General features: G+C 41.9%; 1 protein-coding gene across 3 annotated transcripts in view; it reads left to right on the forward strand.

The window, feature by feature from the left end:
• The first annotated feature begins 1,642 nt into the window (after positions 1 to 1,642).
• Positions 1,643 to 26,003, forward strand: part of cicb (capicua transcriptional repressor b) — a 39,797-nt gene continuing 15,436 nt past the window's right edge. The window contains exons 1-6 of one of the 3 annotated variants that reach the window (XM_030158746.1): positions 1,643 to 1,884; positions 8,041 to 11,957; positions 24,552 to 24,701; positions 24,853 to 25,027; positions 25,548 to 25,659; positions 25,759 to 25,941. In XM_030158746.1, the coding sequence (XP_030014606.1) occupies positions 8,177 to 11,957; positions 24,552 to 24,701; positions 24,853 to 25,027; positions 25,548 to 25,659; positions 25,759 to 25,941 (4,401 nt within the window). In that variant the 5' untranslated portion in view covers positions 1,643 to 1,884; positions 8,041 to 8,176. The remainder of the gene's footprint in view (positions 1,885 to 8,040; positions 11,958 to 24,551; positions 24,702 to 24,852; positions 25,028 to 25,547; positions 25,660 to 25,758; positions 25,942 to 26,003) is intronic. The other 2 variants (XM_030158744.1, XM_030158747.1) reach the window with 2 other exon arrangements.

Below are 26,003 nucleotides of genomic sequence, written 5' to 3' on the forward strand. Positions count from 1 at the left end.
ACTCACAAAATGAGAAGGTGATAGATTTTGATTTTATTGTATTTTGTCCTGGAAATGAGGTGCTGAACCCTCAAAGGTTTACAAGACATTAGAGACATAAATACAGTGGTTAAACCTGTTTTTCAAGGTTTTCCTGTTTGGTTCCAAATACAACCATTTTAGAGCAGAAAATCTGATCAACCTCAAAGTTGCAATTCTCAATGACTGCAACTAGATGTCACCCAACATCAACATTTGAGCAGCATCCTGCCTTCTGTCTTCTCCCAGTCTCAACACACACACACACACACACACACACACACACACACACACACACACACACACACACACACACACAAATATACTCTTGCAAAATGCACAGCTCTCTATAGCCAATCAGCACTTTGCTTTCTTTTCAGGTCTGCACATCTATTTTGTCTCATCATGTGCCTGCTTTAGAGGAGCATGAGTGAGCGCATCGCATCGTGTCGACAGGAGGCGCTGCACCTGTGAGATCCTGCATGGCTGTCTCAGCATGAGTCTGGTCTTCTACTACACACTGAGCAGCAGATTATGTAATGTTTACTATTATGACACTATCTTTTGCAAAGTAATCTGCGTTACTTCCAGCTGTGTTGGAGCAAAAGGTCAAACAGGGAGGGCGCGTGTGTAGGAGTGCACGTGCATGTTGCCCATCTCCAACACGTGCCATCATCTCAAGCATGTTCATCTTTCAACCAGTACTCAGCTCAGCTCACCGGTTCGTCTCCGCTGCCTGCAAGTTACAAATACGGGGTTAGCCGAGTTTACGCCAGACCACGCCCCCTCCGTCCAGCTGGTGGCAACACTCATGATGACATCATCTCCGAGGCCGCCTATTGGCTCTGAGACGTCGCGCACATGCCCAATCGCCTGCTGGTGAAGTGACGTCAGCCAAGACCCGTCCCGTTCACTTTCATTGCGGTGGGCGGGGCGGGGAGATTACCAACGTCACCACGAGGAGAACGATGCGCTCTGATTGGAGGAGAGCGCTGAAAGTGAGCGTCTGTTGCTGAGAGAAAAGAGAGAGGGCGAGAGGGAGAACGGTTTGCAAGGGACACCAATGCGTCGGCTGCACCACACGAGTTACCAGCATTGAGGCAAACTTTTACAACACGCATTCACACTCGATTTAGTGTAAACTCCATTTGGATTACGAGTCCGTTTTTCAGCCATTTTCAGATATGTTCAAGAAGCACGTACGCAGTCTCACAGCCGTGACATAAGCGCACTAGGGCCTTCTGCACCAGCTTATATGTGGACAAACAGTACGGCTGATGCATTATCACAGTCTGCACAGGGATGGCACTTGCGCTGTCAATTATGGTAAACATACTCCTTTTCAGAGAGGGAGGGGGCATTTGTGCCTTTCTATTGGCTCTCTGTGATTTGTGCCCTCCTCTCGGCCCGCCCACATGCTGTTCCTATGGTTCCCAAAGCTCTTATTGGATACTGTAAAGTTTGGGAAAAGACACCGGCCTGGCTCAGCATCCCCGCTCCCATTGGCTGAACCTCCACGTCTGTCAACCGGACTTTGACAGCTAGCCACACCCTCCGATCTGTAGCGTCTGTCCTGATTGGCTACTGTACCTGTCAGCCACCTCTGATTGGTCGATTGGCCCAGCTGTTAGTGGTTCATTCACCATTTTGTGACTGTAGTGGAAAAGAAGACCGATAGTTTTTTATATCCTTGTTTGAGTTTCTGCGGGGGAAAGACATGTTTTGCGGAGGAAAAGTAATGTGTGAGCCCTTACCGCACAGTCGTCAAAACCGACAGCCAAGGGATGTTACCGAGAGTTGCGCGAGCCTCCTCAATGGCAAAATAGGACCATAAATCTTTCTCTGGCGTAAGGAAAAGCTGTTTGGGTAAGTTGAAACTAAGTTAGCGAAAGGCAGCAAAGCTCAACTGGCGTGATTTTCCCATTTTCAGGAGCAAGGACTCGGCTTGGGCTCAGAATGAAGTGCCAGCGGTCGGTCGGTTGTTTCGATACCGTCCGAAGAAATTGAGTGACACCGCTTGCGAGCCAAGAAGAGACGAGAGAAAGGGGAGGGGTGGGGGTGTAACAGCCTAAAAACTTTCTCAAATGTTTTACCGCAGTCCCACACACGGCCGTGGAACAATTTGTCTTTCGACGGTTAATATTACACGGTTGTGGATAACACTGAGTACTTTTCCTTGACCTCAGTTGTCGAGTTTTGCGTAGAGCAGCGCTAGCGTAGTAAAAACAATCGACCTATTTGCAGCATTGCAGCCTGAATGTTTACTAATAGCCACGCAAGCATGTTTGTTGTTCATAAAATGGACTTGGAGGACAATGACAAACAAGAAGAGAGCAAATAATGTCCCGTTTCCTTGTCTGGCTACTGACGGTGTCATTATGTGGGTACTAGTAGTCTGCCACCGTTGCGTACTACGACTACTACAACCACCACTACAACTAACATTACAGAGCTGCTTACTAGAGCGAAACACCAACACGGAAAGATTTCGGCCTTTTTAAGTTATTTAAAAATACCGTAGACAAGTGTCACTTCACTGGCTTTAAGAAGGAAGCTTTTCTGGACTGGTTGCGTGTGTACTATTGGGGTCGTAGTTCGTATTTTCATGCAAAACATCGCAGTATGAGGAAGAATTAGGCCTATGTAGTTGGATAATAAAGCGTCACTTGAAACCGGTTGTTTGTGTTTGTTACCGAGCCCCGTACGCATAGCAGACCGGCTGACTGCCTGGAGTCATAATACTCCTTTGACATTGTGTAGCGTCTCTCGTAGTACTCGCACAGATCAGCGCAAAGAAGCCGGGAAAGCATTTGGTGTTTTCTCGGCTTTTCCCTCCCCGACACTCTACTTTCTGCAGCGCAATCCTACAATCACTGTCGTTGCACCTCTGAATTGGCAGTTTTAAACTGTCATGACAATCCTGGGCTGTAGTCTGAGTTATAGTAATGAAATGTTTGTTTTTGACATTTGGACTTTAAGTGCCCTCATCTGTTCTGCAGATGCACACTGTGGCATGCATTTCTCAAATCTTCATTATTGCACTTGTGTACGCAGAATACAAATCCCTTAAGGTGTAGGCATCTTTGCATAGCTTGTAGAGCAGTTGGCCATTGATGTGGCATTGGCAGTTCTGCCATTTGGTCCAAAACAGGAACAGTCACCTCTGATCTATGCCATAGCCTCCTAATCAATATGGGACACAATGCACAAATTTCAGGCCTCAGTGTTGGTCTTTTACAGATATAACATGGACAGTTAAACATGCCAATGACTAAACAACTGCCAGTATTCCAAATACGTCACAGTGGATGTTCTCCACAACAACAAGCGCACTCACACACTTGCATGCAAACACACACACACACACACACTCTAGAGCTCGCCTTCTCGCTACACATAAAATACTCTTAACGAAATGTTTTCTTTGACTTGTTTCATGTTGTCTGTGTGATGAAATCCCACTCACTCATGAAAGAATAATCAAAGTGTGTGTGCAACACAGAGCATGTTCCTTTTTTGCTGCTTCATGCGTGTGTTTTCCCTGGTGACCCAGTTAAGGGCAAAACCACCCTACCATGCTGCCATGAGTGTACATGGGCCACAGTAGATTTCAGTATGACAGCCATACCACTGTCTTCTGTTCTACCATCGCACGTTCTTCTCACACCATCCCTTTCCCTGTCACTGCAGCCCTGCGCCCATACAGACACCCATAAAATGCTTTTAGGAGAGGGATGAGCTGCATTGAGTCTAGTGTATACACTGACATGTAGTGCAAGTGCAGCATTAAACAAGGTATGAAAAAACCTGAAGATAGTCGTTTACCCTCATGCACCTTGTGTGCTATAAGAAGCTGAAATGCCCCCACGTCTCCCACATACACATATATCGTGTGCCATGCTGCGGTGGGGCATGGGCTGAATTCTCCGCCACTGAGTAAAATGGCATCAAAGTGAGGGTTTATTAGTGTTGTATAATACAGTGTTAAATTCTGTACAACTTCTGCTGACTTTGATATGAAATTTTCTCATGAATGACCCTTCTGTGTTTATGTGTGTGTGTCATGATGTGCACATTTGGTCTCATTCATGCATCTGCGTCCAACCAGGTGAGGAATCACAAGCAATATGCTTTGTGCATTAAAATCTATCACAAAATCAAATCATAAAAGTCACTCTTAGTTTATTGCACTGTTTTTATGTGGAAAACTGAAAGTTCGTCTTTCACGGGTGTGATACCCTTCATATGTGTATGTGAAAATATATAGGTCCAACTGAGGTTTTAACAGTGTATGCATGACCGCACTGTAAATTTCAGGAGAGCGTTTAGTGTATGTGTAAAGTTTGTTGTTGCTATGCTGTGGAGGGGTGTGCTGTTGTGTTGTTCTGTTTTTACTGGGTGAAACAGCATCTTTTTGCTGTTTAAGGAGTCCATTTCAATGCCATAGAAACGATAGCTGCTGATTATGTCTATTCAGGATTTAGTTGCACATCAGACCAGCGAATATCTGACGCACAGCCTGCTCTCATGCTGGAAGGTGAACACACTGTATATTACCTGAATTATGTCAAACTTCCTCTCCTCTCATAATTTTCCTTCATTCAACCAACAGGACATTAAGGATTTTCAGTGATTTTAATGTTGTGCTTGTTAACGATGAACAGTCTGTGTGCTCACAATGGCACTTCAGACAGAGATTTTGACTCAGACTCATGCTTGACCTTTTGGATTGTAGCTTGCAAACAACAAGAGTTAATAGCCTAATATTTTTGTCTTTTTAGTCTGTGATAGGATGCTGAATATATTTTACTTAATTTTTTTGGAGAGGAATTCAGTTGATATTAAATGTTAAATTCTACATGCTATATTACATTCCATTTTATTAAATGTAAAATTAATTGTCTCCTACATAAATTCATATAATTTTACCAGTCACTGTTATATGTTGTGATGGAAGAAATCTTGGTATTTCATCCAGAACTCCAATAGAGGCAATATGGAGATGAAGAATGTTTCCCACACAACAAACATTTTTCATATAAAAAAAAGATAAGCAAATGGGTACAGAGGATTTCAAATGTCTTTCTAATTAGAGTAGAGAGGTCGCCTCCAAATTTGCATGCACGACAATGCTGAAATAAAAGATACTTATGTCTTATTCTAAACGACACTGTTATCTCCACATGCACATAGTTTTTTTCAGAGTCTATAAAAGTTCATCTTGCTTACCGAATAGGAATACACACACACGGCTGCTGCAGGCTTATCAGCCACAGCCTAGTGCATTTTGGGAGGCCATAAGCATGACCAAACACATTTTTCCAAGCAAAGATCAGATCCTAGCAAACCATTCAGTCAACCAGTTAGTCGGCCAAGTGGCCCTGACTCCTTCCTGTCTTTTCTAACAGTAACAACTACAAGACCAGCACTCCCAGTCCAACCCCAGAGCCCACTCTAATGAAGGGGTTCTTGGCCTGGTATTGTATGTGGTACATTCCTCGACTGAAGATTGTGTTCCATGTTGTTCTGCTATGTGTAGAAAGGACAATTCATACACGGAGTTAAAAATATACTATAATTAGAGAGTAAGTAAGTAACACTCCACATTATCCTCTTATTTTATGTTAAAATTTCTCATGTATATAAAGTATTAACCTGCCCTCTGCTATTGATGTATCTGCTTCAAAATACTTGAGCTTACTACCTCTAGTATTAAAAATATCTACATATACATTTATATATGCATTCAAGTGGAAGTAAATGGTGCTTATCTTTTTATTTACAGAATACATCAAAAATAACAATAGATTGCCACAGTTAAAATATTTGTCAATTATCGACTGTTGCAGTAAATTAGAAAAAAATATCAACATCACCGTCATTATTGGTTATGACGGAACTGGCTTTATAAAATCATTGCTCTTACGGTCAGCCAGTCAGCAACAAAAGGAATAAAATATTCCAAAGGAGAAGGAATGAAATGTTTATTGGATGATGAAAATGAAGCTGTTATACTTCTTTGTTAAGTTAAATAGCGAGCCAAGGTAAAGGTGATAAGTGTCAGAATGTCTCTTATTGTTTAGTAGTTATTCAAGACCAGAAGCGATACTTCTCCATGCGTCAGGGAATGGAAGTTGCCGTCACAGGTTTATGTTGTGTTACAGCAGTCAGTGACAAGGTCACCTTATGTATCCCTGTTGAACTTTTCTAGTTGCTCGGACAAGACAATGTAAATGTATGTGTGTGTGTGTGTGTAAAGTAGGAATGCAGGCAATTAAACATTTTGTTGAGTTGCTGAGCTCAGTCGAAGGAGTGCATATGCACATGTGTATGTGTGTGTGTGTGTGTGTGTGTGTGTGTGCGTGTGTGTGTGACTGTGTTTAGCCTGTAATCTGACATCAGTGAGTGTGCCTGATCCTGTGCCAGCTTTTTAATTTTGTTCGTTTTTTGGACGTATCTTACCACAGCAGATTATTCCAATTATTTTGTCTTTTTGTTGAAGTGTGTATGTGAGACTGTCAGTGAGGCAGTTGACAAAAGACGACTGGGAAAGACTGAGACATCGAGAAAGAGTGAGAGAGGGCCAGCGAGTGCCTGATGACTGTGGAAATTCCCAGTGACTACACATGAACAGCCTATTTGAACAAACAGCCACATACTCCTACTCCTCTTTCTCTCACTCCCCGTGTTGTAGGGTGACCTCAGCCAGGCAACTGCCAGCACTTTTCCTCCTGATGGAATCCCATTTAAATGCAGCGTTGTAGTTGCAATCCCAAGTTGAAAACACAGCATGAAGTCTATGCTGCATAATGTGAGAGAGCTACTCTGTGTTGAAGTTGATGAAGAAAGTACAGTGTTAAGATAAGGTGACCGACCTGTAGTATGACACTTCATTTTGTGTGTGTGTGTGTGTATGTTTAATAGTCAAATAGAGTGATGAAGACAAAGCAGTTTTGTTTTTGGATGCATTTGAAATTAAAGAGATGTAGGCCTCATTATAAGGAGGACATTTGGAAAATGGATAAGTTCTCAGAGACAAACTGAAGCATGACCTTGGATGTTTCTGTCTTTTCTTTTTTCTGTCTTGTGTCACATTTGCATTGTCTTACTGACCCTTTGTCACTGAGTAGATGAATAAATGATATCACATTCACAGTGTGTTAAACAGATTAATCCTAAATCTCAAAATGCTTATCCAGCATTACCTAGGAAATAAATTGATATTTGAACACTACTTACAAAATACAAAAAACAGCTATTCATTCACTTTTATGTTGGATTTAACTAACATGATACTGTTGGAAGACATTACTGATTTAAAGAAAAACAATTATTTAAAAAAAATTTTTTTTTAGAAAATTTTAGAATTTGCTGTAGGGGTATGTGATATAGCCAAGATTACGGTATAGATAATTCTATGTTACCTTAACAGTATACATCAAGATGCAATGAGCGTAGAAGAAAATGGTTCCAAGTATTTATACCATTCTTCGTCACATTTCATTATTTATTTATTTTATTTAAAACTTCCATGCAAACAATTATATTCAAAAATACCATGTTTTGTATCATATTAACTTGCCTCCATATTTGTTTTGTGCTGTTGTGGAAATTTTCTGCCTGCCTCCATGTGGAAAAACACAGAGACACAAAAAATACCACCATAAAATGATGTGACTGATTTGTGATATGATATAAATAAATGAGTATGATGAGAAAAAATAGACTTAGAATAGTTACAGAATGCTTACTGTTTTATGGTCCTGGTCTGTGTTGTTGTCAGGTGTTAAAATGGGAAAATATATAATACTTGAAGAAAATAAACTTGTAGGCAACACACAGAGACACTGTAGTGGATCAGGCAGAGATGGAGGATGAATGAATGCACCACATATTGAGGCACCATGATAATCAGTGCAGTTTAGAGTACTTTCAGGTATGACGTCATTTTAATTCTCAGCACTTTTGATTATATAGATAATAAATGGCCACCTGTCTTCTGTGTCTGCTTCTTCCTTCCAGCTTCCAACTCAGAGGACAAAAGGAGAGGAAAAGAGAAGAAAGAAAAGAGAAAAACAGAAAACAAAAGGAGTGCCTTAGAAGTGAAAAAAGAGGAACGCTGCACAATCAGAAGCACTTTGTAAAAGGCGAAGAAGAGATGAGACCATTAAAGAAACACAGAGGTCGAGGGGGAAGGAGGAGAGGGGGTTCACAACCTCCCCAAGAGAAAGACCCCAAAAGAGTCAGGAGGGAGACACTTGTCAAGACGACAGAGCAGATAACCAAAACACTGAATACTCCCTCCACACGTAAGCAGACCCCACCCGCAGCCGCCAGCTCTGACAAGGAGCCAATCACAAGCAGCAATACTCCCACACCAGAGTCTGCAGTGGTGAGGAAACCTGTGGAATCAGCTGAGAAGGATGGAACGAAACCAGAAGAAAAGACAGAAAAGGAGAAGATGATAGGCACAAATGGAAATAGTGCCATGTCTACTGATAGTGTTGCATCTTCTACCTCTCCCCCAGCGCCACTCTCCACAGCCACTTCCCCTCCAGCCACAAATCACAGCCACAACATAGGTTCAGTGTCTAGTAGGAAAACAGCCACTTTTAAAGCCCGTGTCCCCAAGAAGAAGTACACATATGAGCACTTTGCTAATAATGCAAGTGTCCTGACTGCCATTCATACCTCCAACCCTTCACTCATTCACAACGATAGCTGCAATATCAAGGGTAAAGTCAGTGATGGTGTGGATGTGCTCAATAATAATGTCAAGAATAGTAACAACACCATTAATAAAAGCATTAATGTTAGCATTAGCTGTAGTACTAACAGTAACACTACCAGTGTTAATAGCAACATGATTAATAGTAATAATAGTAGCACCAGGAATCATAATAATTTTATCAATAGCAGTAATAGCAGAAGTAATAATTGCTCAGGTAAGCAGCCATCAGTGCTAACTATGGATAGTAATGTTACAGAAACAAATCATTTTGTCTCTGTGGATGATAGGGCACTCAGGATTGTAGATTCCCAGGAAAAACAGCCCCGTGCTGGTGAGAATGAGTCAGAGGGTGCCCCTAACTCAGTGCGCTCCTCTTCCACTGATACAGCCAGTGAGCACTCAGCTGACCTTGACGCAATGGAAGCAACAGGACCAAGCCCTCATCAAAAGAATTCCCACATGGCAGCTTCTCTCTATAACTCGCACCTTAAAGAGGCCATTCTATCAGAGGGACTCGCTGAAGCTCTGGCCAAAGGTATGAAGAATCAGAGAGTGCTGGCTCTCCAGACAAAGAGAAACACAGAGAGTGGAGTGAAGGAGAGAGACTCATGCTCTCTGTCTCGTGTGTTCAAACCAGGTGTGGTGCGTAGGGTGAGTGGAGGTATGGTTGAAGTCCAACTCCAAGGAGAGGAGAGGCTCATGCAGTATCCTTTCCATGGTGAAACTGTGATTACATCATCACCAGAGGCCAAGAACACTGTGGAGTTAATTTTGGATGCCCCCCCACCTGGCACAGCACCTGTGGCCGTGGGAACACAAGTTTGTGTGCCATTTGGTGGAGAGGAGGGGGGGCCTTTGCTCTATAGGGAGGGGATTGTCTCTCAGGTTGATCCCCACCCTGGTGTGTCATTCCCTTACCAGGTGCTCCTCAGTGAAGCAAGAGAGACTCTCGACAATGAAAAGGAAGAAAAAAGGGCTGTTAATGATCAGGCTGTTTGGGTGTCTCGACAGAGCCTGAGACTGCTCACCCCTCCATGGGAGGTCCCGTATTTGGATGGTGGGAGGGCAAAAGAAAGGGAGCGAGAAAGGGAGAGGGAAGAGCGGGAGCGGAGGGAGGAGCTGGAAGTAGAGAGGGAGGTGTGCCAGTTGAGTATTGGAATGGGGGTCTTGGGAGGGGGAACAAGGTTGAGTCATGGTTTCACACATCAGGGGGTTGCAGGAGGGCATCCTTACGGAAATGCACACCCACCCTCCCACTCTTCCACTTGTGTAGTGGCCAGTATGGCCCACGACTGTCGAGATGAGAGGCAAAAACAGTCAAACATCCCCGAAGAAGATGTGGAAGTATCTCATTTTAACATGGGCCTTTCTAAGACAAATTCTGGGACCCCTCAGCACAGAACTATTATTTCTAAGACTAGTGGGTACCCTCCCTCCTCCCCTCATCTTTCAGTGGTGCGGGGTCTAGGACCCCCACATTTGTCCACCCTTGCCAGTCCTCAGCCACCTCCTTCTCCTGCCTTATTGGGGTCTGAAATAAGCAACACCACCTCTAACCTACCTCCATCCAAGACCACTCCCTCCCAGACCCCTACTCCCACTTCTGGTGGGGGGCCCTCTTCTACCTCCTCTTCTCGCTCTAGGACTCCCCTGTCATTGGCTCAACAGAAATACAAGAAGGGTGATGTGGTGTGCACCCCTAACGGTATTCGTAAGAAGTTCAACGGAAAGCAGTGGAGACGGCTGTGCTCCAGAGAGGGCTGCATGAAGGAGTCTCAGCGTCGAGGATACTGCTCTAGACACTTGTCCATGAGGACCAAAGAGATGGAAGCAGCAGGTGGAGAAAGAGGAGGAGGAGGAAGCAGCTCAGGTACAGTCACCCCTTCTGACCTGCGAGGGAGAGCGAGCAGTGAATTTGAGTGGGACGACACATCAAGAGAAGGCAGTGAGACCAGCAGTAGAGGAGACTCAAGACCCCGTCTGGTCCTCCCCTCCCTGCTCCCCCATGACGTGTCTTCACGCTTTGACTTTGATGAGTGTGAGGCAGCCACCATGCTTGTGTCATTAGGCAGCTCCCGCTCCGGTACCCCTTCTTTTTCTCCTGTCTCCAACCAGTCCCCCTTCTCTCCTGCCCCTTCTCCCTCACCCTCCCCACTTTTCGGCTTTAGGCCGGCCAACTTCTCTCCAATTACAGCCTCCCCAGTCCTGCCACACCGGAGGCACAGGCAACATAGTGGGGCGGGGGGAGGAGGAGGCAGTAAAGCAACAATTCCAGCTGGTGGAGGAGAAAGGGAGAGACACACTTCAGGCATCCAACCTTCCTTCCACAGCAACCTGATGTTTACAGTCCCCATGAGCCCCAAACGAAAGCCAGATGCGCCTCTTCCGCCACCCCTCACCTCACACCATCACGATTACACACCCAAGACAGAGCTAGAGCAGGGTGACCTCAGCAACTCTTTCAGGGTGCTCTCCCCACAGACACCAGCTTCACATTCCCGTACACATACACCCACTTTCTCACGGCCCAGGGGAGTCACCACACCCTCCTCCAGCAGGCCCCCGTCATCGACTGCTGTCTCCCCTCCTCCTTTGTTGGTGTCTCCAACCCCTCCCTCCCCCCTCACTCCTGATGGAGGGCCTCGTCGTGTGGTCCCTGTTTCTCAACAGGCTTTGCGGGACTCCCCTGTCATTGTGAGGAATCCTGAAGTCCCTCTGGCAAAATTTACAGAATGCCCTGCAGGAAGAGGAGGTGGAGTAGGAGGGGGAAACGAGGGAGGGACTGATAAGTCTTCATCTATAGACACTAGCATAACCCTTACCCCTCAGCCAATTTCTGGCCTCCAAGTTCCAGTCCCTATTAATGCTGCTTCGGCTGCAGTTCCCAACGGCACAGTTATTTTACGAAGCCCAGCCCAAACCCTGGTGCTTGTGTCCCCATCACCTTCTCTGCCCACCACTGACACCCCTGCCACTCCCCTGCAGGCCCTGTCAGTTACCGTCAGCACAACAGTCACAGATCCCACTCCAAACAGCACAGACAGCTCCGGTGATCGAGGGGAAAACAGGGAGACAGGGTTTGGGGGTGAGGTCCAGCAGCCGGTTCCCTGTCACCCTTCTCCTACTGCACTTCTACCCTTGATCCTGCCAGCAGAAAACCTTCACCCTGTCCCTCGGAAGGACATCATAATGGGACGTCCTGGCACAGGTGAGTATTCCTGCATACATAATATATGTTGTAGTAGTAGTATGTTGTTCATGATGATAGTGGCTTTAAACGAATAAACATAGAGAATTTGTAAAATAAATAAATATACTGTGTCACAATACAAGAAAGAAAAAGAGAGAATTTGGATCAGAAAATAATTGATGTTTTACTTGAGGGTTGTCAAAAAAAAATTCTGAAAACATTCTATCTGGTACCTTTTAGAAAGTGGAGAATGTTTTAAAAAAATCTAAGTCTGTGTTCTAGTAAACTTAATGTTTATAGCATCATTTCTATGGATAAAATAACACTGAAGTGATACTTTATTTCCAAGTGACATCAAGTTACAGCTTATTGTGCAAATGATCAATGAAATAAATTGTCTCCCCTCATTTTTTACTTTTTATTGAAACATATTTATAAGTCCAAGAGTGAAGTGTTTATTGTGTCTTCACAGTGGAGCATCAAAGGGCATGATGAGTTTATCTGACTTTTGAAATAGCTATTTGAGTTACATCAACTAAGAAATTACCAAGAAAGCTGTGTTCTATTTGAGCTCTCAGTTTCACTAGCATTATGCTCTATAATTTCAATTACATTTTTTTTTTTACTGAGAATCTGGGATTTTATTTGATGTCAGAGACTCAAAAAAAAAAGAATAGTACCAGAGGAGAGACAAAAAGAAAATTCTGTTCATTAATATGAATGCAGTTGAATTGACTATAAACACTATAAATAAGAGAAAAGCAAAATATGTGTAAACTATCTTTATAAGTTTGTCTTTTTATTTAGCTTATTAAACATGCACAGATTGAGAGAAATAAGGAGAGAGGAGTTGTACTGAAGTCTTAAATGTAGAATATTACAAATATTTTTCTTGTAGAATTGGATTAATTTAATGACTTTATGAAATAACCTCATGCAGCTTTATGTTTTTTCTCCCAGTATGTTTGTGTGATGGTTAAATCTCTATCAATATGTGGTCTTGTGTCAAATTCATCAGAAAAATTTTAATCAGCTGAAAAAATTAGTCAACTGGCAGATTCGGATTGTTCTGAACAGAAAAAAAGTAAACAACTCCTGTTCAGTGTCCTTTTTTATTTTAATAGTTTTAATCTGAGAACAGATAAAACATACATTGTATAACACAGGGTGAGAGTCACATGAAAATGCCATGACCTGTGTGTGTGTGTGTGTCGATGCCCAGTGAAGAATCCCTTGTTAGCCAACATGCTGTTGTCCCATATGGCTTCTTCTGGTCGTCTGTCCACCATCCTCATGTCCACTAATAATACCAAACTAAATACTAAAGCTGATCACATGAACGTCTAAGCCCTGGAACTGGCACCTTCCATTTAGCAGGTCAGGATGAGGCTTGCAATATCTATTGATGACAAAAATAATATCGTACTAAAGGTTTGCAGAATCCACCATTTAACACTCAGGAAAGTAAAAGTCAGCTTTCCTCTGGCCTGGTAACAGAAAGAGAGAGATGTATCTGTTGGTTTCTGGAAGAAGGCCGTTTTATGTCACTCTCGTATCGTACAACATTTAAAGGACAAACACAACAACATGAGTAATAATTAAATAGCAGGTGGTTATGATTTTAAATGCTACTGAAAAGAAACTTAACTGGATGCAGAATTTTTTTTCCATGCGTAATTGTAATAATGTGTGTGTGTGTGTGTGTGTGTGTGTGTGTGTGTGTGTGTGTGCGAGAGAGAGAAAGAGTGAGAGAGTGAAAAAGAGAAAATGTATGCATAGGCATGCTCGCTTTGGTGTTTTTGTGTTTTCTATAGGGATTAGACCATACGTTACGCAGGATTAGCTTTATCGATACCATAGAGTCCCTCTTATATTTCAAGTCATTATAGACAGAAACTGTGTGGTTGAGTGGGAGCAATCATACCTACAGTACAAGACCCAGAGCAGCAGCATGAATTTATAACATAATACAGAGCAGGGTGTTTTTTTTTTTTTTTTTTTCTTGTTTTTTAAAGTATTCAGAAGGAAATTATTTGAATGAAAGCTAAAGTCGGTGTGGGACGTGAGCTCGTATGTAGGCCATTTAGAGAGTGTTTCTACCAACTTGTTTTGGTTTAATGTTTCAGGGAGAGAAAGGATTTGGGCACTGGTGTGTGTGTGTGTGTGTGTGTGTGTAGGATACAGCCATGGGGCTGTATTTTTGTAGGTTTCAGTGTATAGTGTGGGTGTGTGAAGAATTTGTTTCTCAAGCTCCTGTGTGGGAATATACTGCACTATGGTGTGTATGCATCATGTGTGTGATTGAGTGTGTGTGTGAGAGAATTTATTCATCATCAGCTGAAAATAAGCCTACTTCTCACTTTGTTCTATACGGACATGTAGGACAAGTTGGTGTAATTCCCTCCATCTGGGCCTTTTGCCCTCTGTATGCATGCACTTAGTGCTGCGTGGACATTCACAAGTGTGACGGAGAAGTGGACAGGGAAAGGAGCGCTGTCATTTTGAGTGTACGGTCCCTCCTCAGATCCTCTTTTTGTACAACTGAAAGGACGCCGAATGAATGAATAGCATCTCTTTGTGTGTGTGCATGCATGCTTGCCTCTGTGCATGTGCATTTAGTTTGAAGATCTCCAAGTGAAGAGCACATGTGGGTGTTCTGTGTAGAGTTAGAAAAGGCGTGTGAGCATTTGCGTAGTCATAAGAGGGTGTGAAATATGAGAAAAAGTAAGAAACTCTATGCGTATGTGCAATCACATGTCTAATGTTTGTGATTTACGAGTTTGTGTAGGTGGTGGTATCTTCTTACAGCTTGTGAAGTGTGAGGAAACTACGTACACATTATTAAATGTTTGGAGGTTAATTCAAAATTGGTTGCATAATCTTTAAATATTTGACCATAAAATAAATGAAACTTGTCATCATCATTATTTGGTGTCACTTGTATTGTAAAATCAAAAGGGAAGTTTAAAATCAACAGTAATATGTTGTTGCAATGATTTTGTTTCTGTTTTATATGGTAAATGTACACCTTTGTGTGTAATGTCAGAAATTCTTCACAGCACCAGGATATTAATTGTAAGTGTTTGTAAGAATGATCGTATTTATACTTGCACATTCACATAATTTACATATTGAAGTCTCCACTAAAATCCATATTATTGAAATTTTTTACATACATATATATATATATATATATATATATATATATATATATATATATATATATATATATATATATATATATATATATATATATATATAATTTCAGTGATAGTGTTTGTTACTGTGGTCAAGAAGAAAATGTCACTTCTATTTTTATACAGTGATTTTCTCTTTAATTTTACTGTATTGGTAATTAATGAAAAGGTGGTGAAGTTTATTATGTGCAAAGTTAAAGTAAAAAGAAATCAGATGTTTAGAGGGTATGTGTTTTATTTATTCTCTTCAGCTGTTTTATTTTATATTTTATACACACATGCTTATTTATGTTGCATATTTATGAGATGGCATCAAACTCCTGTGCCTACAATGATACTGTCAGACATTTTTCGGAGAAAGCTGTCTGTGCTGTGAGTGTTTTCCCACCTATGAAGTGCTAATGAGTGTGTCAATTATACATCCTTGTAACTTCCTGTAAAACACAACTGTAAAGAAAAATCAGGCAAAGAAACTGCTCGCGACAAGGTGAAGGATGAGACCATTTTTATGGTGTCACGTGTGTGTTGCATGCAGTGTGTGTGTGTGTGAGACAGAGTAACCAAGCGTCAATCATTGAGTACCGGATATGATGTGTGAGCGCCAAACGTCTGTTGCCATGGCAACAAAGCAAACATCACAGTGAGGTAGCCTGTACATAACACAGAATATTCACAAATAGAAATAGCAGCTTCTCTCTGTGTCTCTCTCTCCATGTTTATGTGTGTGTGTATGTGCCGTTGTGTGTGTTTGTGTTACTTTTTACTGAGTGAGGGTTAACTTCTGAATGCTTTGCATGTTTTACTCCGCATGACCTGAAAAAAGCAACAATCCTACTCTGATGATAATGTAATGAGTCACAAAGTTCTCCAGATCAAAAATCTATCACACACACATATTAACAGCAGCTATGTTGAGTCTTTATGCTGTTGTTACTCATCAAATAGACAACTTAACTTTATTCTATTGAATTTTCTGCAATACATTACTCTTTCTTTTTTTAGCGTCACTGAGCAGCCAGCTTTGATCTTGTCATGAAGTACTTGAGGAAGGTGTGTGTGTGTCCATAACATATGGACGACCCTGATGACTTTGCTGTTGTAAAGGTCTCAAATGAGTGTCACAGAGGGTATTTATTTTCTGGTACTAAATGCTTCAACTGATTCCAACAAACGACTCAACGCTGGCTTTCCTCTCAGCATCATACATACAGTGCTGCATGATTAAGGCATTTGCATAATTGTTGTTATTATTAACTTTATTATTTCTTTGACAAAGAATCTATCGCTGCACTATTTACATCTTTCATGCACACATTCTCCTTTGACGCTCAGTAATCTAACATATAATACTGCACATTTGTAGCTGCCACAAGGAAAAACCAGTTGAGTATTTATATGATTTGGTATGCATGGTTCTCTTATCTCGTACTCATGTGTCACTCCACATAGACATGTGCACACAGTTTGTGAAATGCTAAAACTAAGTAAACATGTCAGACTTCTGTACACATGAGTACACTTTTTTATTTACTTTGGTTCATCTTTTTGTTAGCTCACCTGGACTCCTTCATCTCATTTTTTATATTGTTTTGACAAAAATTATGACACATTTGTGTTAACCCTTTGCTCCATCGCACTGCAGTGGCTTCGCTCCCCTCCTCTCTAGTTCGTTCTCTTGATCCTGGTCTACCCGGATACGGATACCCGGGAATAACATCCCCACTCCCTCCCGCCCCTGCTTTACGTAACACTTAAAGCCCTGCATATCCTCCCTGGCCATGGCAACAACCACATCTGGATCACACAGCCATCTAGACTGGCACCAAAACACATGTGAAGCCCTCAGGATTCACCACAAAAGTCATGTGGAATGATAATTCTGTTTCCTGTTTGTCCAAGCATGCTTTGTGGTGATTCTCAAAATTCACTGGTGCCGTGGAATTCCGTAGTTTCAGGGTTGCATCTAGATTTTGACTGGGTATGTGTTAAGTCAACGACATTTGCATTTTTAACAGTTTCTTTGTAATCTTTGTCAAAATCACATTTATTATGGCAAATAAATCAGTATTTTTTTTCTTATAGTCATTGTCACATCCAAAAGTTTGAATTGAGAAGACTTTTTTATTTTTCCTTTGTAGAAATTTCTTTTCTCATCTTGTTCCACTCTGTTTTACACTGGATTTCTGCTGCTGCTTTTCTGTTGGCCATTTATCTGCAGGCTAGTAGTGCCCCCAGATGGCCACATGCATACATTACAAGTTCCTTCACATAGTGACTGTGCGGATCCGGGTTTCACAGACCTGGTTTTTTGAAGTTTGTGTTTTCTGTCATCTACTCCTTGGTAACTGCAGAGTATCAGGAGGAGAGAAACAAATCTAGCCACTGATTGGGTATTGTCTTAAGTGAGATATTTCCAGAGATTAATCCAAATTACCACTCATTTTGTTATTTAATTTTATTTCCTTTTAGTTCTTAGTTGCATGATCTTCCTCTTTTAATGCCACACAAAATATTGGATGAAATATTTGTATTTTTAATTCAGAGCAAAGCTGGGAACATATCCAGTGTCTAAAAGAAAACTCCTTTTGCATCTGTCGAACTCATTCCTCTGTTTGTCAATAAACCTTTCAACAATCATTTCTTAAATTCAGTTTGATGCAGAAGATGGTGATGGTCAGTGGCAGCCTTGTGACCATGGGCGACATGGGGACCTGTGCCCAACATAGCTGTTGCCATGGTAACTGCAAAGGACTGGTAGATCGAGTTATAATTGGACGGAGCAAATGGTGGGTTGTGGGAGGGAGAGACACAGAGCACAGGGGTGGAAGATGAATTAAGGGATGAGAGCGATGGGATGGGAGAGTGAGCGAAGGCGGTGCTCTGCCTGCATTGTACCAACGTAGGTAAAGACAAGGCGGAAAAGTTTCATGTGTGAAGTCACATGGTGTTTGACAGATGTAATTGGGGGTTAGAAATATGCATACATGCGCACATCAGAAGCATCACTTCTGTAAGAGTAGACAGCCAATGAAAGCTGCTGAACACCTACACAGATACTGCACTGCCAGCATGGCAGCAGTAGAGATACTTAAGCGTAGCTGAGGGGGGAATTTCTCTTTTGCTGTTTTTTTTCACACCTTCTTTCACCGCATTATCTCTGTGATCTGTACATGAGATGAAGTGCTAATAGTCTATAATGTCACACCATCTCAATGTCTACCTCATCCTCACCTTGCAGTTTCATACATATGCAAACCTATCACAGCTTTGGTTGGCCATACGTTTTTTTCCTATTTAAACAAAGCATGTGGTAAGAGTTGCACACAAATACACTTACTTTTTCACAGTCTTGGCTAGTCTTATTCATGATAGATTAACAAGCCTGATTGACTTTTTTTCCCCTAACTAGACATGCTAACTTTACAGGAAAATAAAAACTCAAAAGATAAGAATGACATCCACTATTTTTATGGCTTGTTTGAGTTCAGTCTTACATTAATAGATTTATTACCTATTCGATGTTCCGTGATTCGCATTTATTTATTTCAATATTTTTTTTTACTATGACTTAGAATTTCAGTTAAATAGATATTTGTTAATGTAGGGAAAGATTAATTTGAGACTTGCATAACGTGTTTTCAGTGTCAATTTGTCAAAAGGGTAGGGGGAAGAATAATATCAGATTACTGGTTAATATTTATCTACTTTTTCTTGCTCTTAGCTATTGTTATTTTAGTAGCCTTTAAAATCCACTATCGATCCATCTCTTATTTCTACATTTGGATAAGTATGGAAAAACAGTATGGGAGAGAGATTACCCCCCATTCCATAGAAAACTCAGAATTGTTTGGAACAGCACAGCCGAGCTACAATCTACTAGAAGTTTTTTGGCAACACAATACTCAGAATGTAACATATTGAACATATTAACAGTTGGTTTCCTAAACAAATTATTTACCCACAGTCATCCAGCTATTTGTACTCAGATGTCAAATATGGGCTGTAAAATCTATAGACATCAGGAGCAGTGTTGCATTTTGAAATGGAAAATGTGAAGTTACTCTGTCTTTAAATAGGCTATAAGAAAAACTCATTACGCTCCTCTGAATAATTGGGCAGATGTAGTTCATTACTAAGGACTTGTAATGTTTACCCAGGGTTGTAACCACTGAGCAGCCACAGTAATCCCTCATCTCCACCCCTGCCCTCTTTCAACCTCTTTTTCTTTCAGTCACTCAGGCAAGCTGTCCAACTCCCTCCCCTAACATACTGTGTTTGCTGGATTGACTTATTGAGAGCTCAGTGCAGTTGATAAGTCTTAATCTCTCTCTGCCTCTTTTTCTAATGCCTATTAAGGATCTTTTCGTAACATGCCCATTTTTTTGTGTTTTTTTTTTATGGAAACCCTGGCACCTCTTACTTTTTTTACAATGATACTGGCCAAAGTTTGAGAGGGAAGCAATTAAAACTTGGATTGTGCACATTATAAAGATGATCATTTTTGATTCCAGCAGAGGATGAAAGTAGCTTCATTCAAATATTTTGTTTTTGGACTTAAGTATTATTTCAGACACACATATGTTTTATTTTCTCTGTACTTTTCTGACACTACATACTCATCTACATGTTCAAACAAGCTAACGTGTTACTTTAGTTGTTATGCATTCAAGGGGAATTATTGCTTGTTTTTTGAAATTTTATATCAGTATGTGTCCTTCCAAACATCAAGATGATTTCAACATAAATGTATAGACAATACCACAATAAAGTGTGTTAATATATCCATCTGTCCATATTATATATGATAAATGTAGCAAGATGAAAATGACATTAAAGATTTTACAAGATAATACAACTGTAGTCTCTAATTTTGTGATATAGTGCATATGTTCATGTTATGTATTGTTTTTTAATGTTCACAAAGCCAGTGTACGTTAAAAGAAAAGAAAAAAAATTGGTGCAATCTCATTTCCTTTTACTAAAATGAAATAAAAGATGTAGAAACACAACTAAACTTTGCAGAGGAACATCCAACAGTCCATCCTTGTTTTGCTCTTCATAAAAGTTTGTAGTCATATTCTAGTATAGCTACAGTTTTTTAATAGAAAAGTCTAACTTAGCACTGAGAGGGTTAACAGTTTTACTACAGAGGCCTGTGGCTGCCAACTGCCCCCACAACCATATTGGTCAGTTCTTAAGCTGCTGATGAGATGACAGGCTGATAGTGGTAATTAAGCCCCTCCCAGTATTACATTTGTCTGATGGATAGATTGAGCCAAGCTGAGCAGAACATAGCATCTTGACTCATTCCCTACGTCAAGAGACCATGACATAAAGTCAACCTTTCTGAGCTTTTAACAACTCTGATATCAGACTGTCTGTAAAAGCTTTCCAATTGTCTCGCTCTCTGTTTCTGTCTCCCCCGTCTCTGGCCCCCACACACCCTTCCTCCCTTTTAAGAGAAGTTCTGTTTTCACAAGTTGTTTTCTCTACACCCACCCACCCTCCTCCACCGTTCCACCCTCCCTCTCCTGCTGACAACGACTCAGTCTATTTTTACCCACTGGTCCTTTCTGCTCTGAGCCCATAATGTTCCACCCATTTTCCCTCTCTTTCAAAACCACCCCTACTCTCCTGTTTTCAGTTCTCTTCTTCTTCATTCTCTCTCTCTCCCTCTCTCCCTTCCCCAGCATGTGTTGCATCAGAACATTTCAAATTCTGTCCGGAGGAGGCAAATTTACATGATGGAGAAATGGAAAAAATGTTTGGGGATTTGAAAGGGTTTTTTATGGTGGAAAATTACATCACTCCTTTCCTTACCCTTAGCTGAGTATCTGCAAGCAGTGCAACATTATTCAAGAAAATTGCTCTATAACTCTTTCACAAATGTATTTTGCTGATTTATAAACTGGTCAGCATTTATTTGTACATTTAACAACTTTAAAACCCCATTATTAGGCGTTATGGCCCTACACATATAGAATTAATAGATGTGGATGTGCATCATTTTGACCCCAGAGCCCTTATCTGCATCCATCCCCTGTGCAGATTGCGGAAAGACCTAAAGCAGCGTGGCAAGTATACAGTAGATGGCTTACTAGCGCCTCCCTGCATCGATGGTCTCAGTGGAGTTCTGGAAAAGTAAAGCTAGAGTCGAGCATTTGTAAGAGGGAGGACGTAGTCAAACTTCTGTTATGCTATTGGCTGGCCTACATCTAAGCCTCGGCGTTTGATCGGTCCTTGTCAGCGTCAGTCATAGTTTACTACGTGTCCTGCGCCAATCATATGAGCGAGGGGTGGGTTTACGCAAGAAATATAAAACGGACACTTTTAAGGTCATTTCTTGACTGTCAACCAGTGGTTTCAAGTGAAGCCAAACAAGCTACAAAGACCTGTTTTGTTTATTGTTATTGTATATTAAGGATACGCTGTGTTTCTGTAGTGAAGTGGGATGCTGCACTGAACGCCCGGTGAAATTTGCATATGACTGGCATTCCAGCGCACACTCCGACCAATCAGCGCTCTCGGCGTGCGGATGACAGGTGTCTAGTTTGACCAATGACCGTGCCGAGTTCACCGAGAGGGGCGGGACAAGGCTGGGCGAGGTTGACAGGACGAGTAGGGGAGGGGGATGAGTACGGAGGAGGGGGGGGGGCGAGCAGCCTAGTTTACAACAAGAGGAAGAGGGAGGGAAAGAGAAAGAAAGGGCCGAGGCTTGCAAGAGAGACTAAGACAAAAATAATGGAGTAAACTGAGGCTACGTGCTGAGAAGATGCGATACGAGGACTTTTATGGACTAAAGCAGTACTCGTAACATCAAGTATTAACCGAACTGGACGATGTTCGCGCCGATGTCGTCCGTACGAAGTGGCTAGCTAACCTGCTGCAGATGGACGGAGCTCACCAGCGGCATTAATCTATGTACTGTATTGCTTCTTTTAAAGCCCCCCGTCGGGTTTGGATCCTGTTCTCCGGCGTCGGTAACCCGTCACCCGTTCGCTGCCTTAACAGCTTTATCCGAGAAGGAGGAGAGTGAAATATACAACAGCTATTCATCCCTCTTTTCTCTTCAGGAGTGCTCGCCGTGGTCGCTTGATCGCTGTGTTGTAGTTTCATCAGTTGCTAGCTAACGTCAGGTAGAATTGATTAATTGGAGCCAGGAGATCGGCTTGCTAGTCGTAGAGTAAATGTTTGGGTCTGGTATCTCTCTTGGTCATCAGACTGATATGTAGCTGGCTTGTAAGCAGTGGATGATGGATGAATGCACCAGATTTACAGTAGACGACATCTGCTTTTGCATAGTAAACACACATAACCCTAAGTTGCTCGCTCTCTCAGTGTGTAGGTAGATTTGGATCTTGGCAGGTGTTATAACCAGATTGCCAGGTTAAGACAGGTGCCTATTGAGATTTTTTTTTTCTTGGAAAGGGAAAGATGGAAAAACAAGTTAGTGTTTAGTGTAATGCACTTGACATGCTGTCCTCGCCGGATTATTTTGGCAGCCAGAAAGTGTGAATACGCCTTTGTAGTTGAGACATGAGAACAATTGCGTTTCTTTTGCCTCTGTCTGTGCGGTGGGTGCACGACCAGGGGCGTTCCCGAGAGGCTGGTCCAATTTGGAGCGGTGCACTTGAGGCTCCGGTTGATGGAAGAGACAGCTAAATTAGTAACTCTGCGGTTTTATTACACGAATTAGGAAGTGTACGAGTCGGTGTTTTTAAGTAAACAGTGCACACTCTGAAAGCAAAAGCCCACGCCGCTTCTCTGAGTATCACCTTACATTTTGCTTGTTGCAGTGCCGTGGAGCCTGATCGATACAGATGCCCTCCCTCGGCAGCTTATGTACACTTTGAGTCGGGTTGTTGTGTGAGATCCTCCACGGCGGCCGAGTCCACGTGTCTGCGGCAGAGGGAGCTTTGACATGGACCAGAAACACTGCGTAGTTTCCGGGCGGATGTTTTAATCCAGGCCGTGGATGGGCACGAGGCCTTGTTAACCCCTTCATGGCCGAGCCGCTGTAGTAATGTAAACAAACACGGAGAGAGGGCATCGGGGGTAATTAGACCAAAGGGAGGAGGATCACCGCCTTCGATCAAAATCATCATTCTGTGGCTTGTCCGAACACCGCTGCATCCACTAATGTAACTTAAGTTTTCAATCGTATTCTATTTGTTTGCAGTACATTTTGTCCACGGATGTTTGTTGTGCGTTATTAGATTGCGGCATTCTTCGAAACGGAGAGATGGACTCTACTTGACATGTTTCATTTCTTCTCGTGTTGAACATTTAGTAGTAAGATACCTCACTACGACATACCGTGAAATCCCGTTGATTCAAGGGACGATGCAGTAATTATTGTGAATGATGACTGCAACCTGTAGGGATGAAACGGACACCATTGAGCACTTGTCGTCATTTGTGAGCTTTCCGGCAGTAACGGCTTGGATAAAGGATGTTTCCTCACCTGGATTTTTATCTGTTGTAGAAGAGACATTATAAAAAGGACATATCATTATTTTGTTTCTGAGGAAAAACATCAAGTATTCATCAGCCATGTTCTCATCAGAGAATCCTCAATATCTCCGCCAAGGATTAAGCATGTTTGGTTAGTCCTTGTCATTTACTTTGTCTTATATATGGGGATACTATATATGTCTTTTCAGATCTGTTTACATACAGTAGTGTTTCATGATTGTATTGCAATGCAGTCCTTTAGTACTTTACCATTATGGAGTCTTTAAGGGACAGTTGTTTTTTTATTTTTAAGTTTTTAGGTGAAGCTTTTTTCCAGCAATGGAAATAAAGATGAGTTGTTTATACAATTCCTTATTCATTTCTGGATGTTCAAAGAGTACCAGCTTCTGTTCTCCATCCGGCCTGTTAGACAGAACAGAGAGTCCTTTTGTGCATCTGCTGTTGTTGAAGTGAATTAACCAGTTAGGTGACTGGAGGTGTGCCTTTTTCTGCTCTTGTTGATAATATTGTTGCCAATTAACACAGGCAAATGTATGTAGTGAAGAGTTAAGATATATACTTAATCTATTGGTATATTTTTCACTGTAAATCTGCTGTCCCAGATGTGATTCTGTTTCTTATTGATGCCTACAATGGAAAGGAGAGCTGTGTCTGTATGAAGCACTTCCACAACTTCCATAGAGGCTGGTTCTTCTGTTTCATGATTTACACCATATAGTTTGTCATTGCATATTGTAGAACTATGAAAATGAATTAATGGTCAAATAGAGAGATGGTGATTCTAAACTGATGGATATAATTCCCCAAATAAAGAGATGTCCTCTTGTTAATGTACATGTCAGTCTTGGTGCGTTTGAAACTCCTACAACATACTGTGAGGTTATTGATACTAGATGGTGTCAGCTATTAATAATACAAACCTGTGCTGTTTTCCCTGCAGTGTGGACCAATGTAGAGCCCCGGTCAGTTCCAGTCTTCCCCTGGCATTCATTGGTTCCTTTTCTGGCACCCACCCAATCAGATGCTTCTTCTCAGCCAGGAGAGGGCCATCACCCAGTCAACCACCCCCAAGCAGCCAGTCTGAAGACAGGTACCAAATACATTTATGTAGTGATGTAATGTTGAAAATGTGCTTTTGTTCTTTTAGATTATGTAATATTTCTTAGTTTTTATACTGTTTTAAAGGAGAAAGGTTGTTTTCGTTTCCCTGAATGAGCATGCATCTGCTTGTTTTTCCTCAGAGTGTCATGGGGTGGCAGCGCTTACACAGGAGCCTGCAGAAGCACCTCCCACTGTAGAAAGAGGTCCCCCATCCCGGCCTCCCCCCTCTGCTGATGAAGCGCCTCCAGAGAAGGAGAAAGGAGATGCAGAGAGAGAAAGGCCTGACAGTGAGACAGAGAGTGACGTGGATGACCCGTAAGTGCAGTATTTTGTTTTATAGATTTTTAGTGTAAAGCTGTGAGGTTATGCAAACACACATACCAGTAGGTGAAATACTGCAAGTGGTTATGTGTTTGTCCAAGTCAGCCTTCGCAGTAATTTTCGGTATTGTACTGTGTACCCACACATGCAGTAAGTGAGAGTAAGATTTGGTCTAATTTGGGCAGAAGAGCTCAATGCCAGAACAAAGCAGATGGGAACAAAAGCATTCCATCTCTGGGCTCTATCACTATATGAAAGGCAGTGGCTAGGCTGTCAGCCATTGAAATGGATGAGTTATCTGCTGAATCTGCTGATGTATCTCATGGGAGATGAACTACTTGTGCTGTGTCTACGTCTGATAGACTTGCAGGTCTAAGGTAAATAATACACACTACAAATAAATTTTTAAATGTTAAAGCTGGAAATTGAAAGGATGGCTAATGTGTAAGGCAGGTAGTGTGCATTATTATATCAAGTAAAGGTAAGAAACGGTGCTGTTTTTGGCTACTTTTAGCTTTCTCCCAGGAGTTGTGCCAGAGCAGCCCCTCTCTACATCACCAGTAAAGAGACGCACTCAGTCCCTTAGTGCGCTGCCCAAAGATGGAGACAAGAGCAGCCCCGGAAAGGTAGTGTTTTCACTGCTCCCATGAGAACCTTAACATTCTGTTCCATTTACTAAAACATGTAATGAATACCTCTCTTGTGTTTCTTGTTCACTTACATAGAGAGAAAAGGACCATATACGGCGACCAATGAATGCATTTATGATTTTTAGTAAGCGCCATCGAGCACTGGTACACCAGCGACACCCAAACCAGGACAACAGGACTGTTAGCAAGATTCTAGGGGAATGGTGGTATGCGCTGGGCCCTAAGGAGAAACAAAAGTACCATGATTTGGCCTTCCAGGTAACCAAATACAGATACAGGCCCCTTAAATAATTATCATAGAATTTAATGGCAGACAGCGT

Source organism: Sphaeramia orbicularis, chromosome 16 (assembly GCF_902148855.1).
Source record: "Sphaeramia orbicularis chromosome 16, fSphaOr1.1, whole genome shotgun sequence".
NCBI lineage: Eukaryota > Metazoa > Chordata > Actinopteri > Kurtiformes > Apogonidae > Sphaeramia > Sphaeramia orbicularis.